General features: G+C 35.7%; 1 protein-coding gene across 2 annotated transcripts in view; it reads right to left on the bottom strand.

The window, feature by feature from the left end:
• Nucleotides 1–266: 266 nt before the first annotated feature.
• The window catches only part of LOC127864817 (carbohydrate sulfotransferase 15-like), a 22102-nt gene continuing 2677 nt past the window's right edge, over nucleotides 267–19691 (bottom strand). The window contains exons 1-8 of one of the 2 annotated variants that reach the window (XM_052404707.1): nucleotides 19532–19676; nucleotides 5523–6023; nucleotides 5048–5303; nucleotides 4423–4533; nucleotides 3993–4149; nucleotides 2799–2958; nucleotides 1180–1327; nucleotides 267–535 (exon numbers count right to left, since the gene is read on the bottom strand). In XM_052404707.1, the coding sequence (XP_052260667.1) occupies nucleotides 336–535; nucleotides 1180–1327; nucleotides 2799–2958; nucleotides 3993–4149; nucleotides 4423–4533; nucleotides 5048–5303; nucleotides 5523–6023; nucleotides 19532–19540 (1542 nt within the window). In that variant the 5' untranslated portion in view covers nucleotides 19541–19676 and the 3' untranslated portion in view covers nucleotides 267–335. Of the gene's footprint in view, nucleotides 536–1179; nucleotides 1328–2798; nucleotides 2959–3992; nucleotides 4150–4422; nucleotides 4534–5047; nucleotides 5304–5522; nucleotides 6024–19531; nucleotides 19677–19691 lie in introns of those variants that run through there. The other variant, XM_052404708.1, reaches the window with a different exon arrangement.

Here is a 19691-nt window from a genome sequence, read left to right as displayed (position 1 = left end):
ATATCACACGGAGGACATTTCCGTTTTCCATCACTTTTGTTGCAAATAGATTTCACTTTGCACATGCGTAAGAAAATATTTAGAGCCCCAAGTATGTTGACTTTAAATCTTATTATAAATGTTATTTTTATGGCGTCGCCAATTTGAGAAAATAAAAATACCAAGCGTCAGTACTAGGTTCGCGTTCACAATATTGTAACGATTTGTAAATTGTGAATATATTGTTTAAATTATATATAATATAAAAACACAACTATCAAGAACTGTTTGATAAATAAAGGTATTCTATTAATACATGTATATTGCACATATACCCACGAAAATTGCAATAAACCTCAGTTTATCTCATCCAAATTGTAATTGAATGTTTTTCCGAGCAGCGCCCCGAGTTGTTCATTGTGCGGCCAGTAGAAGTTCTGCAAGAGACGCCTGGTTTCCGGAAGCATGGGACCGATTGTGGAGTCGTTAGTCCGTCTCGAGTTTGCGGGATTCTTTGATTTTGTAATATTGCTCAATTTCTCTGGGGGAAACGCAGCTAAAATACACAATTGTATGTGTGATAAGCATGTGAGTATATAAGTAGATTTATTAAATTAATTATTCATAATAAGTTAATTGGTTTTTAATCATTTATTTTGTACGATGAAAAAAAGAACCATCAGAAACAGAATATGTCTTTTCGTATCATCAACTTTTATGTAAGGCATGAAATTAATTACATTTATATTAGATACAAATCAATTTATGTACGTGTATATCATCTCAAGGTATAATAAATTGCAGATGTCGCACACAGTTAAGTCATTTTATGTAAGAGGAAACGTAAAGAAAACTGATAGGAAATTTAAAGTTTCCGTACAAGTTGAATTACTCTATCACAATGGATTATGAAGCTTTCCATTTATATAATTTGTCATTGTGCAATAAATCTAGGTCGTTGTGGTCTTAACCCATTTTTGCCTAGTGGACTCTCCCATCCTTCTAAATTGGATCAATTTATTTCCAAAAGTAGGGATGTCTAGTATATTTATTTCTATATTTAGAATATTTCCTACAGAAATTCCTTTAAACAAATAGCGCAGACCCTGATGAGACGCCGCATTATCTACGCTGTTTGCCAAGGCCTTTTATCTAGACGCTAGGCATAAATGGGTTGAACACTTGTGACGAAGAACTTACACAATTCAAGGAATTCGAATATTTTTTGGATGATCTCCGCGGGCGCCTTCGAGTAATCCTCCAGTTTGAGCACCAGTATCTGCGAGGCGGGGAACACGCGGAAGTATTCCTTCAGGTACTGATGGTACACTCCGATTCGAGCCCGGATCTGCAAACAGGATCAGGGCTCAACATTAACCTCAAAACCAACTTGCCCTGCCGGGCAAGTACTAAGAAAATCTACTTGCCCTGAACGTAAAGCCACTTGCCCAAAAATGAAATATCACATTAACTGTAAACCTCAAATTTTTAATAAAGATCAAAATGATACACCACAAAACCTTTTTTATTTTTGCACATTTAACAAAATGATTACAGCAATTTAAGTCTAATTAAAGTCTAAATTTAATGCTCTTTGTTCTTTTTTGCACTTGCCTGGGCGGACAACTAGATTATACAATAACTTGCCCGGACTCAACTTTTACTTGCCAGGGGCAATAGGACAACTGTTAATGTTAAGCCCTGAGGATTGAAGAGAGGCGAATTTTGAGCAATGATAGTCGGAATAATTTGAAAAATGTATCAACGACTTTTATTGAATGTCCAACTACATCTAAGTGAATAAAAATGCAAATAATAATATTTAATTGATTGAGCATGACTTGGGCTGTATTTAAACGCTCGGCCAATAATATAATGAAGAGCTGTTTTCCAATTTTAAGTATTTATGGTTGTAATTTAGAGCACTTGAATATTGAAATTATGAGGAAAATATGTTTCTTATTTAGTTATTAAGATGGAATTGTCTAAATACTGAGCTAAAGATTGTTTTTTTTTAAATAAAATTTCTTTCCTGCTTGTGCAGTTGAAGTTTCATTCTGTGTTTATATGAACACAAATAAAACCGTATGTCTTCATACCGAACAGATCTTGTTTCGCCTTAATCAAGTACAAAGCCTTGGTAATGACCAATCCTTGTGTTGTCAACAAAACACAGGACAGAAGAGGCCGATTGTGCCAAACAGTTCAATAATTCCACCATTAGTGTTGAGATCGTGACGTTCTAATGAAATGCAAACCGACGTACAGTATGTAAACATGTACGCTTGACCAACCCAATCCAATACCGCCACCCCAAAACCAACAAACGTAACCGAACCAAATTCAAACCCAGTTATTCAAAACCAATCCAATTAACCAAATCTAATCAATAACAACAAACCCTAACCAATTTGAACACCCCCGATCCAAAGTCACCATATCCCACCAATCTAATCAATCAAATCCAATCTAACCATCCATGAGAACTTTCATCTATCCGCATGTGTCTTCCACGCGCGAGATCAATATATATCAGACACAATTAAAGCGAATAACATTGAACAAACATTTGATCCCTACCAGTTGAATATAACAAAAACTGAACATACATGGACCATGAGATTGATGACAAACTTATGTTATTCCAACCAATTCAATCCAATCTAATACAATCCAATCTATCCGACCACGAGGCCATCAATGTATCCGCATGTGTCGTACACGCACGAGATCAATGGATGGTAGATAAAATAAAAGAGCATGGCGTTGAATCAACAGTAGGTCTGTACCAGTTGACAATAAAACAATATTGAACATACATGGAACTCGGGTTCGCTGCTCGGGGGCTTATAGAGGCAATGTCTCAGTGAGTTGATTGCGAGACACGTCTTCAGACTCTCCAGCACCACGGAGACACCTTTGTGGAAGGACTCTGGACTTTTGTCACCTTGGTTGAAAAACAGATAATCTGAGTAGAGTCTGCAACGAAACAACACAAGCCATAGAATTAAAATAATCCAACCAATATGTCGTTTCAAGAAAATGAACGGAAATATTTTTTTTAACTTGGGAACAAAAACTTTATAACACTTATTTTATATGCTAATCATTTATGAGTTAGAACGTGCATATGCACTCATATATCGTTTATACCAAATGTCAATTGCGATGTATTGTCAAATGAAATAAAAAGAAAAGAATAAGAGTGTACAGTCTTTATGAAAGGCAATGATTTTAAACGTGTATAGTAACAATGTAAAGTATACAATAAAAGCTAATTTAAAAGTTATAAATTAGTACATGGAAAGTGTAAGCAGAACACTGTATACCTACACACGTTAAAATTAGTTGATATGAAGAAATAAGATGATTGAAGCACACATATAAACAATCTTTTATAAAAACGAAGCCGATCATACGTTCAATTGCCATACGTACTAATGCAATGGCTGTACGCACAATATACTTGCTGTTTGCCAAAATAAAATTTATAAAACTAATCCACCGGTTATTAAAACAACAATACCATAATCAGAATAAATGTAGATATAAAAAGAATGCAGTTTAACAGATTTAACTAAAAAGCCGAAATATGTATAACAGAATAACTTGGTTAGTGAGTTTCTTTTTCTGCTATCAAAGGTGCATTACATTCTGGAATTTAAGGTCTAATCTGGTAACACCTTTTACCATGTTGTTTTGAAATTTGTCATAGATTTTCAGACAATGTATGCATTTAATGTCATAACATGAACTAGATGTGGGCTTATGTTACATGTCGACCATATTCAACCATAGGCGATGTAAATAGGCCATGCGTTCAGTAACAAAGCCCCCCCCCCCCACACACACACACCGTGAATGACACAAAAACATCGTAATTTCTGGTGCTGTAAACGATGGAAAAAAAATACGCTTATATGTAAAGGAAACATGGGCAACATTTTGATAATGTTAAGTATTTAACAACCAGTTAATAAATACATAGTGGACACCACAATCACAGCGTGTACCTCTCAGTCGGGTTCCGCAGCATAGCGATTATCTTTGCGTTCGGGTTCAAGTGATGGATAACGTCAGCCGCAGTAATAGGTGGCTCGGTCAAGTTTGCAAACTGCGGAAGAATGGTCCAGAAGTCGTTATCCCACAGGGTCGACGCACTATGGTCACCTGCAAGTCGAAAGGTAACAAAGATATGCAGATAAATAAAAAATATATATATGGTCATAGTTAACTGATAGTGTATTGATAGTTTAAAAATAATTTTTAAATGATATTTTTACAGGAAAAAAACTGAACGAAATTGCATATTTTATTGCTTATGTTTTTAAGAAGATTGTTAAAAGAACGAATGTCTGCTGCTTACTCGTCGTATGCCCTAATGGATCGTATGTCATATACAGCCAGCGTATAATATCCATTTGTTGAAAACGTTCAACTTACCGAATACTAGTGGATGATAACCATTCTTTAATTTGCTTTGAACGATCTGCAGGGTGGCCATGGAGAATATTTGAAAGTAACTTGAAATGTTATGAAATTTCTTATCTTTAACTGAAACGAACGAAACCGTGTTACAGGAATAATTCAATCTAATAAACACAAGTCGTTATAGAGACATGCATACACATTTTAAAAGTACAATATGTGTCCTTAAAACTTGAATTGTGATTACGGGAGTTACAGCTGCCCCATTTAAATTAATTGATTATAAAAATACAAATCGTATACAATTTTAGAAATAGTTTAAATTTTATCGTTATTTATCGACTTACACAAACGTTTAGTATCAAGTATATAAACAGAACAACATAATTCTATGTCCCTCACTGCAATTAACATTTCCATATATTTAAAGTTTATAATAATCCAATAGCTAAAAAATATCGTATAAACCCCAATAGGAAACCAACAAAACATATCAAATGTAATTGGTCAAGATATTCGGGCTTTACTTTTTTTAAATTAAATATTATTTTCAATGGACGGTAACATTATTGTACATACGTGTACCTTACAGCATAATAAGAGATATTCTATACGTGTTAGAGTATTTCGTATAACTCACAAAATCGTCGTCGAGTGACCCAGTGCGGTTCTTTCGGTACCGACCTTGAAACTTCCGGATGCTGGACCATCTTTATAAATAAATCTGTCGTGCCGCACTTAGGAGCTCCAACGAGGTAATAATAAGGCAAGCAGAAGACTCTGTGCGCAATGCGTGCTGGAGCGCGCGGTGACCCAGCGACGTCGTCTCCGGTGTAGTTGAAGGCATCTCCGTACCAACATGGATTTCTGTATGTTTTCAGGAAAGAAAACGGCTTCTACAACAACACAAATATCTAACAAATAATACCATGCGTCAAGTAATTACATGATTACAGCTCTGGTAATCGTCGTAATACATGTCAGGTTCAAATGAGCTTATACTTTGTATTAAGTGCATGAAGGTCATGTTAAATTGGCTTAATCCCTATGTAAGACAGATATAAAAAATACAAGTACCAAACACATTATAGTTATTGTAAAAATTGAACAATTACCAGTGTCATCAAATCTTCGGTTCCTTCGCCAGAATGTTCGTTTTTTTGGTTAAGAGTGGAAATCCAGCCGAAAACTTGTTGCCCTGATTTCGATCTTTGAGTTAAGTTAAATTCTTTGGACTGATTGTCGCGCACAAAGGCTCCATCCGTATACATGTAGCTGGCGGTTGCAATCCCGTTCTCTTTGATATTAAGACCATCGGAAAACATGTCCACATTTTTTCGACGAACATTATCTTGAATTGCGTTGCCAATCTTCCCATTATATGTGACACCTATGGGTATTCTTGAATGGTATGCCAAATTGTCTTTTGGTGCTGCATTTGAATTATTTTCACCCGGATTTCGTTTTAGTTGTCCCAGAATTGCGTTAATGTTACTGTTTTTGCTGCTAAGCATAGAAATATAGGACACCAATAACAATAGTCCACAGATCATAAAGAATGTTAGCTTCCGCCGGTATTTGCCCATGAGATATTGATATCTGTTTTTTGATTGCATCTGGAATAAAATAATACACAGCAATTAAGTATATGTTAGTATATCTCGTAAGTCTTTACACTTCAGACTTGAAAATGATTGTATTGTTTACATTGGAAGATTTTGTTTATGGTATGAAAATATTGTTATTTGATATTATATTTTATTTTATGCTTTCCGGTGGTTTATAAAGAAATATCAGTGAATTAAAACTGATAATTTCACTGTTTCAAACAGTAAAAATGAACAGTGAAAATTATCGATAATTTTCACTGTTTACTGCGAAATGACGTCATTATCCCAGCGAAATTCTTTTGTTAAACTCTTTAACAATGTATATAAACTATGAAAAAAAGCATAAAATAAAAGATTTTTTTGAATTCGGTGGAATATCGATTTTTATTCACTCGTGATCATAGAAAATATATATTTTCACTCGTGGCTGCGCCAATCGTGAAAATATTATTTTCTATGATCACTGGTGAATTTAACTCGATAATCCACCGAATCCAACAAATATCCTCTATATATTGATAAACCGAGTCAAAAATAATTATATAGGGAAAATATACTTCAGAATAATGAGAATTCGGTTTATAGCAGAGTGTGGATACCCAAACATCTAGACAGTTAAGTGTAATAAATACAATGTGTGCCAATTTGCGAAAATTTAAACGTCACATGCATAATTACATCACACGAGGAAAACGAGACAGTGGAGACTAGTGCGGGAGGTTTAATCAAAGTCCATGCAGCGGTTACTTTTCCTGACAGATTGTTTCTACTATTCAACATCTTATAATTTTCTTTTGTAGTTAACACTATTATATGAACGAATTATTAAAAGCCAATAAAAGGATATTTAATCGATCAGCTGACGATTGTTTTGAACGTGACATATACATGTACATGTTTTACGATTTCAATAGGTTTTAAATCCTATAAAATTGACTTGCACCTAGTGTTGCGAAACTTTCTAAAATAGCATTAAGATAACAGGCACAATTCATGACGGATATGTTAAATGTCAACAAAGGATAACGGGAGCCTACTCACCAGTACATACTTAAGCCATCATACTCATTGATTGTTGTTTAATTGGGATCTTCTATTTATTGTTTTTAAAATGGACGCTTTAACAATGCCCTTTAATGACGTCAATCATAGAGTCCTATAAACAATTTGTTATAATAAGCACAAAGTTAGAGGCTTTTTTTAATAAGATCACAGCAATAATAATAATAATAATAATAATAATAATAATAATAATAATAATAATAATCAAAATCATTATTATTATTATTATTATTATTATTATTATTATTATTATTATCATTATTTTCTCATTATTATTATTATTATTATTATTATTATTATTATTATTATTATTATTATTATAATGATGATGATGATGATGATGATGATGATGATGATGATGATGATGATGATGATGATGATGATGATGATGATGATGATGATGATGATGATGATGGTGATGATGATGATGATGATGATGATGATGATGATGATGATGATGATGATGATGATGATGATGATGATGATGATGATGATGATGATGATGATGAAGATTATTTTATCATTATTATTACTATTATTATTATTATTATTATCATTATTATTATTATTATTATAAGAATGATGATGATGATGATGATGATGATGATGATGATGATGATGATGATGATGATTATTTTATCATTATTATTACTATTATTATTATTATTATTATTATTATTATTATTATCATTATTATTATTATTATTATTATAAGAATGATGATGATGATGATGATGATGATGATGATGATGATGATGATGATGATGATGATGATGATGATGATGATGATGATGATGATGATGATGATGATGATGATGATGATGATGATGATGATGAGATGATGATGATGATGATGAAGATGATGATGATGCCGATTATCTTCTAATTATTATTCTTATTCTTCTTCTTCTTATTCTTCTTCTTATCTTCTTCTTATGCTGATGCTGATGATGATGCTGATGATGATGCTGATGCTGCTGATGCTGATGCTGATGATGATGCTGATCCTGATGATTATTTTCTCATTCTTATTCCTATTCTTCTTATTCTTCTTATTCTTCTTATTATTATTCTCCTTCTTCTTCTTCTTATTATTCTAAGAATGCTGATGCTGCTGCTGCTGCTGCTGCTGATGCTGATGATGATGATGATGCTGCTGCTGCTGCTGATGATGATGATGCTGATGCTGATGATGCCGCTTCTTCTTCTTCTTATTCTTATTCTTCTTCTTCTTCTTCTTCTTCTTGTTATTTTCTCCTTCTTATTCTCATTCTTATTCTTCTTCTTGTTCTTATCTGAACCTCACTGTGGGAATCTTATTATTATTGTTATTATATGAACCTCACTGTGGGAAAACTGGTCTTAATGCAAGTGCGTCGTGCATGGACTGCACACATCAAGCAAGGACGGCTCTTTTCAATGTATTGTACTGTTCTTCTCAGGAAAGTGTCTTCATAGCGAAATTCCAGGTAAGGCGGAAACTGTCGTCCCTGATTAGCTTGTGTGGACTGCACAAGTTAATCAGGGACGACATTTTACGCACGTGCATCTAGTCCAGTTTATCCAGTGCAATTCGCAATTTGCCGTAATGACCTTGCTTGTTTTAACTGAGTGAATGCAGTTCATTACAAAAGGCAATTCGTTTCCATCCTAATATTGTCAATTTCTCCATATAATAAAATATGGTCAAATGTATAACAAAGTCATAGATTAATTCAAATCCAATTTTATTTATATTTCAATTTCTTTATGCATAATCAAGTCCTCCAAATATACAACAATTGTACGTTCATAAATCCGTCTGTATATGACTTATCATATAACTACATAAAACACAAGTTCCACAGTACATTAGTCTTTCCTAACATTTCCTTTAACATCTGATTAAAATAATAATTTCAATTAACACAGTGAACAGAGATATGCTTAGTCTAAAACCATTGTCCGAGTCTGTCTCTCCTCGTTTCTATACGTCTTTAAATACCAAATCTTGCGGACATACAACCGGGAAATTAATGCGTATAAACTATCAGTGGATCGTAACCGTATCGTAAGAAACAACCCGTCTACTGAGATGTAATTTACGTTCATTTCGGCTTGCTTATAACATAACTCGTCTATTAATTGAAAAGATGGACGAAATCGACTCGGGATTATGAATATTATTGACAGCTTCACCTTTTGAAACGAGAAGCTTTTACCTCAATGGTTCGCTGTTCACGCGTTATAGCGTACTTTTATCGGACATTTTTATGAAACTTAAACAAAATAACTTTCAATACGAATTTACGAATCTGGAATTTAAGTTGTTTGTATTCCATGACGATAATTTCTACACGATTTAATAACAAGATTTCCGTTTTATAAACAGTATTTATGCGTGATTTTATATTTAGTATATGTCTTAATGATAATAGTTTCTACTTAATTATACAATAATAATCATATTATTTATTACTATTTAATATTTGATATTTGTCTTTATGATAATAGTTTCTACTTAATTATACAATGATAAATATATTCTTTATTACTTATTTCTATATGATTAAGTAAATGTTCTATGAAGATAGTGTTTACATAACTTGATATACTTTAATAATCTAAATTGTTTTTGCATCTGTTTTGTATGAATTACGTGACACCAGAATGCGGCTCTAATATTCGTGTGATCTTGCGTTCCGTACCCTAAGTGAGTTTTATGTTTGATTGTTTTAGCAGATGCGTGTTTTTAAGAAACATGGGGAAAATATTCAAACGTGTGACCGCTTATCTTCCTAAATAAAAAGAAAAAAGTAAGCGGTGTAAAACTATGCACCATTACCGCTAAATGAGCTGCAATCGGTGCACAGAGCATTAAAATTAAGTAATCGAGTGATTGTCCATATATTAAACGATGTGTGAATCAAACTTTTTGGTCGCAAATATCTATAGTAAACGGTATGGCTTGTAGAGACTCGGGCTTAAGGAGCCCATACACCAAGCACGTTCTTAGACAGTTCGACCACGTTCTAAAGAAAATGCAGAACGGGATGTGAACTGGCTTGAACGCGTAGTTTTGGTCAGATTTTTTTTTCAATATGATTGAATGACGTTCATACACAGTGCGCGCTACGTGCAGCTCGTCACTATCCCGTCATATCTCGTTGCCAGTCCGTCTTTATCTAGTTCAAATTGGGTCAATTTTCCAATTGTTCCCGTTGGTATACCGTTTCCAGTCAGACCGAGCCCGTCCTCAGCAAGTTCGATCACGTTCGTACGCAGTTCTTCTTTATTCGTTGGCAGTGGTTACTCGTTCAAATGCAGTTCTCACTCCGTTCCACTACGTTATTAGTACGCTTAGGACGTAGTTGCAGCCACGTTCTGCACGGCGATTATAAAACCGACTACTTTCCTGCCAGTTCTCACGCTTTGCGCCGACCAGACGTACATCTGTTCTTTCTCGGACCAACAAAACATTATATTGCTGCTCTGCTTCTTAAATAAATTGCACGAAGCCAACATTTAAAAAATAAACAGCTCCAAGATTGCCAATGTTTTAACTTAATATCACAAATGATAAATTTTGAGACAACGACGTCTATTTATATGCACATTGTCTGAACGTATTGTATTTACGGTTTGACCGTTGTAACAACTGCATTGAACGAGTACAATGTACTTGGAACCTATTGCGAATTCCTTTAAACGAGTACAACGTACTAAGAACTTACTGAGAATTTATAGAACGTGTTGCAAACGTTGTAAGAACTTATCTTTTGGTTTCTATTTATTTACACAAAACAAAATCGTACTTGAGACGTAGTGCGGACGAGGTCGGTCTGTCTGAGAACGGATTGGACGGACACGATCGGTGTGGCATGATTGGCATCGTACAGGTAATTTCGGTCTGATCGCACTACGTTCTGGCACGTTCCTAACCCGACCTTAGTACGACCTATCCGTTCTTAGTACGTCCATTTCGTTTCCAGTACGTTGTTACTACGTTTAATTGTAGAACGGGATGATCGGAAGAAAATTTTGAGTAGGCTCACAATTCTGAAACACCACTCACGTTCAACCCCGTTCCAGGTCGTCCACAAAGTTAGAAGACAGTTCGTAACACGTTGCTACTACGATCACTCCGTTCTCACACAGTTCGAGCCCGTTTAGTCACATTTTTCAGAACATACTTTGAACGGAGTGCGTGTATCGGTGGTATTAAGTAATCATGGTTTAAAAGGAGCTTGTAAACATATTCGTAATTTCGGATATGTAATTGAAAAAATTTAAAGAGCGCTCCCACAGTGGGGATCGAACCCGTTACCTCCCGGTTGCTAGGCGGACAAAATATCCAATCGGCTGCAGGTCTCTATAAACACATGGCCACTGTGTGACCAGAATGTGTATAGATTGGTCCTAATTTTTAGATACATGTGGACATTACATAAGACACATTGTATTGTATCGATGTAAGCCGCAATTCATGGATCATTTTCTCAACAATAACGATACGTTCAAAATACGTTGCATAATATGCAAATCATATTGCGGTGTTACGGATGAAAAGCGATACAAATGCTCTATTATGTTTTTTTTTCGAAAGATGAATATCAATAAAAAAACATATTTTGTATAGCCACTAGTGTTATAGTGGATTATTTGAATATAGTGCATGTTTTCTTTTTCGAATCCATGATATTTTTCGTTAATTTCAAAAGTGTTCACGGGTACCTTAAGACCAGAACTCCTAAATCGCAAACATTGTTCAAGTTTTCCGGATACCGGAATATCTAATTAACACAATTATTGCAAAATGACCGAAACATGGGCATTGAAAATATGAGGGGTCATACAAGACTGCGGCTTATGGCAATCAGATAGAAGTACGTGAAAAGGTTGTCGCAAAATACCGGCCATCAGAAAGAAGTACGGGAAAGGTTTTCGCAAAATACTAGCCAGTTCATAAAAACGATTATGAGTAATTGCTCGCATGCTCTCCACGACTTTATACAGGTTTTATCAATTCTTCCGATATGAATGTCAGTTATACGGGAGTGATATTGCATTTAGTAACATAAATGTTGCTTTTACGACCAGGGACTTCCATTAAAATAATTATTATCCCATATCAATCATATGTAGCGTTTCAGTATAGCTGCCCGCACGAATGTCAGTTGAATGATTTGATTATCAATCCATGCGCATTTACATTAGTATACGCTTGTAAAAGAAGCAATCGAACATTTATGTGTGTACGCTTGATTTTTCAATGTTAACACTCGTTATTATTAATTCATTATTTGAGCTTATAAAAAAAGTAGTTCTTTTTTTACAAATGCTCGCAGATCAAGAAGCATATTAATCTGAGTCTCAATATGCGAAAACCGCGCCTAATGAATATGCGGAAAGTGTCGTCCCAGATTAGCCTGTCGAGGTCGCACAGCCTTAACAGGCTCGACACTTTACACTTGTATTAAATTTTTCGTGTAAAGGAAATCTCTTGCAAACGAAAATCAAGTTTATACGGAGAGTGTCGATCCAGATAAGACCGTTAGCACTGCAAGGGTTAATTAGGGACGACACTTTTAGCACATGAATTACGCCAGTTGACCCAGAGCGAGTCTTATTTCTATTGATGGACTTGTTGGTGCATTGGGGTTATCTCTGTAGTTCATGTTTGCTGTCCTTGTGAAACATTGTCGTTGTTTAGTTGTTGTTGTATTTGATGTCTTGCTTGTCGGTGCTGATGCACACAAAAATCTGAGCCTCATTCTCGAAACGTGGCTTAATTCACTTGAAGTCCGCGTGAAATACACAGGGACGACACTTTCCGCACAGAATACACAGGGACGACACTTTCCGCACAGAATACACAGGGACGACACTTTCCACACAGGATACGTAGGGACGACACTTTCCGCACAGAATACACAGGGACGACACTTTCCGCACAGAATACACAGGGACGACACTTTCCGCACAAAATACACAGGGACGACACTTTCCGAACAGAATACACAGGGACGACACTTTCCGCACAGAATACACAGGGACGCCACTTTCCGCACAGAATACGTAGGGACGACACTTTCCGCACAGAATACACAGGGACGACACTTTTCACAAAGAATAGACAGGGACGACACTTTTCTCACAGAATAGACAGGGACGACACTTTACTCACAGACTACACAGGGACGACATTTTCCGCACAGAATACACAGGGACGACACTTTCCGCACAGAATACACAGGGACGACACTTTCGCACAGAATACACAGGGACGACACTTTCCGCACAGAATACACAGGGACGACACTTTCCGCAAAGAATAGACAGGGACGACACTTTCCGCACAGAATAGACAGGGACGACACTTTCCGCACAGAATACACAGGGACGACACTTTTCTCACAGAATACACAGGGACGACACTTTCGTCATAGAATACACAGAGACGACACTTTCCGCACAGAATAGACAGGGACGACACTTTCCGCACAGAATACACAGGGACGACACTTTCCGCACAGAATACACAGTGACGACACTTTCCGCACAGAATACGTAGGGACGACAATGTCCGCACAAAATACACTGGGACGACTCTCTATGCACAGAATACACAGGGGCAACATTTTCTGCACAGAATACACAGGGACGACACTTTTCTCACAGAATACACAGGGACGACACTTTCCGCACAGAATACACATGGACGACACTTTCCGAAAAAAACACGATTTTCGTTTAGAAGAGGCATCGTTGAAGCGAAAAAATATCAATATAAGTGGATATCGTCGTCCCTTATTAGCGTATGCCAGAATACACATAGATAATATATCATCGAGTTAATGCTTTTAGATTTCTCATCTGATCATTACATCAATGTGGGCCTCTGTCTGGGGAAACGGGGGCTTTATGCATGTGCGTTATGTGCCGTTCTTGAAACGGGGGCTTTATGCATGTGCGTTATGTGCCGTTCTTGAAACGGGGGCTTTATGCATGTGCGTTATGTGCCGTCCTTGAAACGGGGGCTTTATGCATGTGCGTTATGTGCCGTCCTTGAAACGGGAGCTTTATGCATGTGCGTTATGTGCCGTCCTTGAAACGGGGGCTTTATGCATGTGCGTTATGTGCCGTCCTTGAAACGGGGGCTTTATGCATGTGCGTTATGTGCCGTCCTTGAAACGAGGGCTTTATGCATGTGCGTTATGTGCCGTCTTTGAAACGGGGGCTTTATGCATGTGCGTTATGTGCCGTCCTTGAAACGGGGGCTTTATGCATGTGCGTTATGTGCCGTCCTTGAAACGGGGGCTTTATGCATGTGCGTTATGTGCCGTCCTTGAAACGGGGGCTCTATGCATGTGCGTTATGTGCCGTCCTTGAAACGGGGGCTTTATGCATGTGCGTTATGTGCCGTCCTTGAAACGGGGGCTTTATGCATGTGCGTTATGTGCCGTCCTTGGTTAACAAGTGCAGTCTGTAGTGGGACTACACTTTCCGCCGATGCACAATTATCGCTAAGAAGGGAATTCCTTTAAACGGAAAATTTCACAATCACGGAAAGTATCGTTAAGTCTACGCGGTTTGAACAGGCTCATTTGGGATGACACTTGACACGCATGCATTAAGCCCAGTTTTCCCGAAACGCGACTAATTCAATCAATCTTGTTTACCGTTTTATAGTGATTTGTTCTTACATGTGTACATGTCGATGTTTACACGTCGTTTGTTGTTTTATTTTCCGAGGCAGACATGGTGTTTGTTATTTAATCAAACTCATACATTGGAACGGATAGCAGGGCATGAAATGCCGTTATATTATAATTTTTTAAATATTATGTTCGTGTTTCTATTCTTCGTGTTTTTGTTTACTAGGAACTTTTATTGAATACTAATTGCGTTTGTGTTCTCAACAACAAATGAGTCTTGTTCTGGGAAAACTGGGCTTAATGCATGTGCGTAAAGTGTCGTCCCAGATTAGCCAGTGCAGTCCGCACAGGCTAATCTAGGACGACACTTTCCGCTTTTATGACCTTTTTCGTTTAAATGACGTCTCTTCTTAGCAAATATCCAATTTAGGCGGAAAATATCGTCCCTGATTAGCCTGTGCGGTTTGCACTGGCTAATCTGGGACGACACTTAACGCACATGCATTAAGCCCAGTTTTCTCAGAACACGACTCATATGTATTTGGAATGTTGCAAATACACCAGAATTCCCATCAACAGAAACCACATGATCTCAGCTAATGCGAAAGACACATGGGTAATTCACAGATGACCTCGAACACTACATCTTACATTTGATAGCCTGCATCTAGTTTTAGATAATTATGCCAATTCTTCTCGGAAATTCACAGCATGATTGAGGAAACGAGGATCATAAAATGAGAGAACGCTGAGAACTAAGAACTAAGAACTATGAATTATGTCTCGGCTTTCGACATTTAACGGCGGTTAAGGCAGGAAAGTCAAGTCAATACATTTACTAGTATTCTTTCAATTTCATACAGAGCATAAACACAGTGAGTTCTTACAGAGATTTTATAAATAAGAGCTTCTTTATAAATGTAGAAGTTATTGACGAATGAGCGGTTAATCACATACACAGTCACAGGCATACAAAGCGTACATAAACTTTGATGTAACAACTCTGACAATTTATTAAAGCATTTATAGCATGCATGTGTTCATTTTTGTTTAAAATAATTGCCATTCTTATCACTAAATATAGTAAATATTCAGGCTTTTGAGTGTGGGATACTAAACAGACACAGTCAAGTTAGCTTGTGTTTGGTGGGATACTAAACAGACACAGTCATGTTAACATATGTTTGGTGGGATACTAAACAGACACATTCATGTTAACATATGTTTGGTGGGACACTTAACAGACACAGTCATGTTAACATATGTTTGGTTGGATACTTAACAGATAACATGTGTTAAAATAATTAAAAACATTATTAATTACATCTCAATACGAAATAAATCCGTTAATGCTATATTTCTATTTTTGGAAACCTCAAAGTAAGTTTAAAGATTCTGTGTAAAAACGTCAAAGTGTGTCTTAAATTCTGAATTGTTTGCTTTGTTAAAAAATGTAAAATTTACCCGATCAGATTGCGATAACATCAATGATTACAACAAAAACAAATATATTAAAAGGTAAATACAAGTACTTACCATAAAAAATATTCTTAATAGTGATAAAAAAGAAATTGTTTTTATATTTTGAACAGAAGATGATCATTTCATTATACTAAGGTATAGCCAAATACGCACGAGTTAAAGCCCTGTCTTAAAAACCTATTTGCTAGTATGTATAAGTGTAACTCCGTTGATATTCTGCTTTTACAAATTAAATATCAATTCTTTTGTATACGATTAATAATAACTGCACGTTTATATAATCATGTAACATAAACGTATTGCAAACCTTTATGCTGTTCGATTGATATAATGAATTAATTGAAAAAAAAAACATCGTGTTTATTTAGATGAACAAACAATAATGAAAATATTACCTCCATAATACTCCATATATCTTTTTGTTAGTGCACTACCGAAGTTAATAAGTTTTCTCTATACACTCATGCTCGAAGATGGGTATAGAAAGAAATGACTTTCACAGCAGCAGGGGAAGGAAAGCGTTCAAAATAACTCGGTACTACACGGAAATAAATAAATTAAATACGTGCGAGGTGCCCAAGGCAGCACATTCTCTGAACGTGTTTACGGTTAATTCTTATTAAATTAATTTTCACAAAAACTGTCTATAATTATACAAAAAAAACATCTCTTTTTTATAGATTATCGGGGCCGGGGGAGGATTTAAGGTCGTAATTTGCGTTTCTAAATAATTTAAATGAAAAAGGAAACAATACATCGTAAAATGAAATATATCAAACATTATGATATGTATATACACTTATGTGAACGAAGAAATGAATCATATTATATCAGATCATATTAGTTGCATCCTCATATTTCATATTATTATTTTATATCATTTTGTTCTTATCGATTTGCACATATGGTACGTTAGTACTTGATTAAGAGTCAGATTCTTCACACATTCGAATGCTTTGCGTTTTGTGAACGTAAATTCTAACCACGACACTTTTCGATCGAAAATTGAAGTCAGAACGTGTTATTATATATAATAACATGATGTGTTTGTAAAACAGTATGTCCCCCCCCCCCCCCTTATATTTGACCTTTGATTTTGATTGATGACCTTGATCTTTCACCACTCAAAATGTGCAGCTCCATGAGATACACATGCATGCCAAATATCCAGTTGTTATCTTCAATATTGCAAAAGTTATGTCCAATGTTAAAGTTTGACGCAAACAAACACATGGGCAACATTCATCAAAAACAGCGTTCAACGTCGAATGGTATATTGAATAATGCCCCTGTGCTTGATACTGAATACACGAAACTATCAATAAACACGCTTAAATTATCACATTGATGCAAAATAGGGGAGGGTCGGGGAGAACAAGTGATCTATAAAACGATCAAAATAGGGCTCGCTATACCATGAAAGACCTGACTGATCTTTTATGATTCGCACAATTTGTCAAACTCCAAACCTTTGATGCGTTGATCTCAAATCATGATTTTAAACTGCGAAACATTAAGAACGATTTAAATAAATATATCATTTCAAGATTCCGATTTTGGTTTGAATTCTTTTCTTAATTATGAGTCATATACATTGTAAAAATAGAACACATGATATTGTTTGCGATACTGTACAATACTTCATACTCGTCGGCATGCAATTTTATTTTATTATAGGATTTTTTCCGCAGAATGATAATTTAGGATTTATGAGTTTGAAAAAAGAGAGAGATTGTCCGACGTGTTTTGTGTTTAATTCTTGGATCATGCAACCCTTGCCATCCACGAAACTTAATGTCCCACGAATAGTATTGATTTGAGAGTATTCGATTATAGGGATAATACACGTTTTCGAGGGCATGATCATCTGCGGGCGCTCGATGTCCGAGAAAATGTGTATTTTCGCTATTATTGCATAATCAAATCACACATACCAAAATAAAATAAAATAACATTGAAAACAAGGTGTCTTGTTCTTTCGACATCGACAAAATAATTCGATTATTAGTAGTATATATGACTTCATACAGATCAAGGTTGTGTTTTACATACGCCTCACTCGGTCATTAGAAATGACGAGGCTTTACCTTCGGATAGGCAGTTTTCGATTTAAAATGTGTTTAAACAGTGGATTTATGCAAAGTGGAAATGCAATCGCGCAAAGTAAGAAATAAGGAATTATTTTGGAATTTACTGATCGTGACGGATAGATAGACTATATCGTCAATATAAGTCATTGTTTTCATAGAAGTTTCTTTCGTACAGGTCTATCTTATTTCGTTCCAACAAAACTTGCTAAAAATTAATACTGCCAACATATTGTCACAAGTTTTTCAAGAATACAGCAGGAACGTTGAAGGTACATAAACACTTACATTTACAGCATAGTCTTTTGAAAGTGTTGAGTAAATAACCTTAACTTCATTGACGTTGCCAATAGATAAAGCTGCTGTCAAGAGAGATCAGATGGTATAATTTGAAAAGTGGATTGAAATATTGATTGCCTTTATCCCTGCATGCATGGGGAAACTGGTGCTTTTTCAGTTCCCCATTAATGCTTGGAAAGTCGTCGAAGGCTGGAAGTAACAGCGCGTGGACCAGTTTATGGATATGAAAAACACATCACAGGGCTTGAACGGCACGTGAATCGCCTTGTTAATACACGATTTCTCCCGTTCAAGCCCTTCTTTTGCAAAGTTTCTGCACCCCGCCAGTTTATGCAATAATAATGAAAAAATAACGCCTAAACAACAGCCGAGGAGGAGTATTAGAGTGGGACTGCACGATTTTGTCAAATATCTATGATTTATATAAAATTTGTAAAAAAAAACTTATTATACATATATTTCAATATAAATTGAAATAAAAGTTAAAAAAAACATGTGGCGAAAAAATGCGAAATAAGCCAGGTATTTAATTCTGAAATCGAAAATGTCTGCAAAGTCGAATTCACCAGCATGAATATCATGCATATGATGTGAATCTGAATTTAGTTTTACGGATCATTTTAATTTCCTGCAATGATATCTATTCATACGACACACGAATACTAACTCCGATCCTAATAAAAAGAAGAATGCTTCGGTTATTGTAGGAAAATATGTACGAAATATCTTCGTCAAAATCGGCTCGGGGCGCTAATTTGTCTTTGCTGCATTTTAAGAAATTCGTCTTCAATGTATAACTTGTCTTGCCTATTTTGTGTTATTGTAACATATGTTTATCAATATATAACAATTTAACACATACAAAAATCGTGCAGTCCCGCTTTAACAATTCGTGACCCAACTCAAAACAGTTTCGTGCATGCATGCGGCCACGCGTTATAAAAACCTGAATCATATCTCAATCGGTCGAACTCGTCTATTAGAAACATGATCGCTGGGCAGCCATTATCGTCATCGTTTTGGAGCGAATCGGGTGTTATTATTACAATTCCATTATGCTATCAAGTTAACGCGGTTGCCATCAATTCAACGAAACAGTAGTGCAT

The sequence above is a fragment of the Dreissena polymorpha genome, chromosome 1 (assembly GCF_020536995.1).
Source record: "Dreissena polymorpha isolate Duluth1 chromosome 1, UMN_Dpol_1.0, whole genome shotgun sequence".
Lineage (NCBI taxonomy): Eukaryota > Metazoa > Mollusca > Bivalvia > Myida > Dreissenidae > Dreissena > Dreissena polymorpha.
This window is presented reverse-complemented; position numbering and strand designations above follow the sequence as displayed.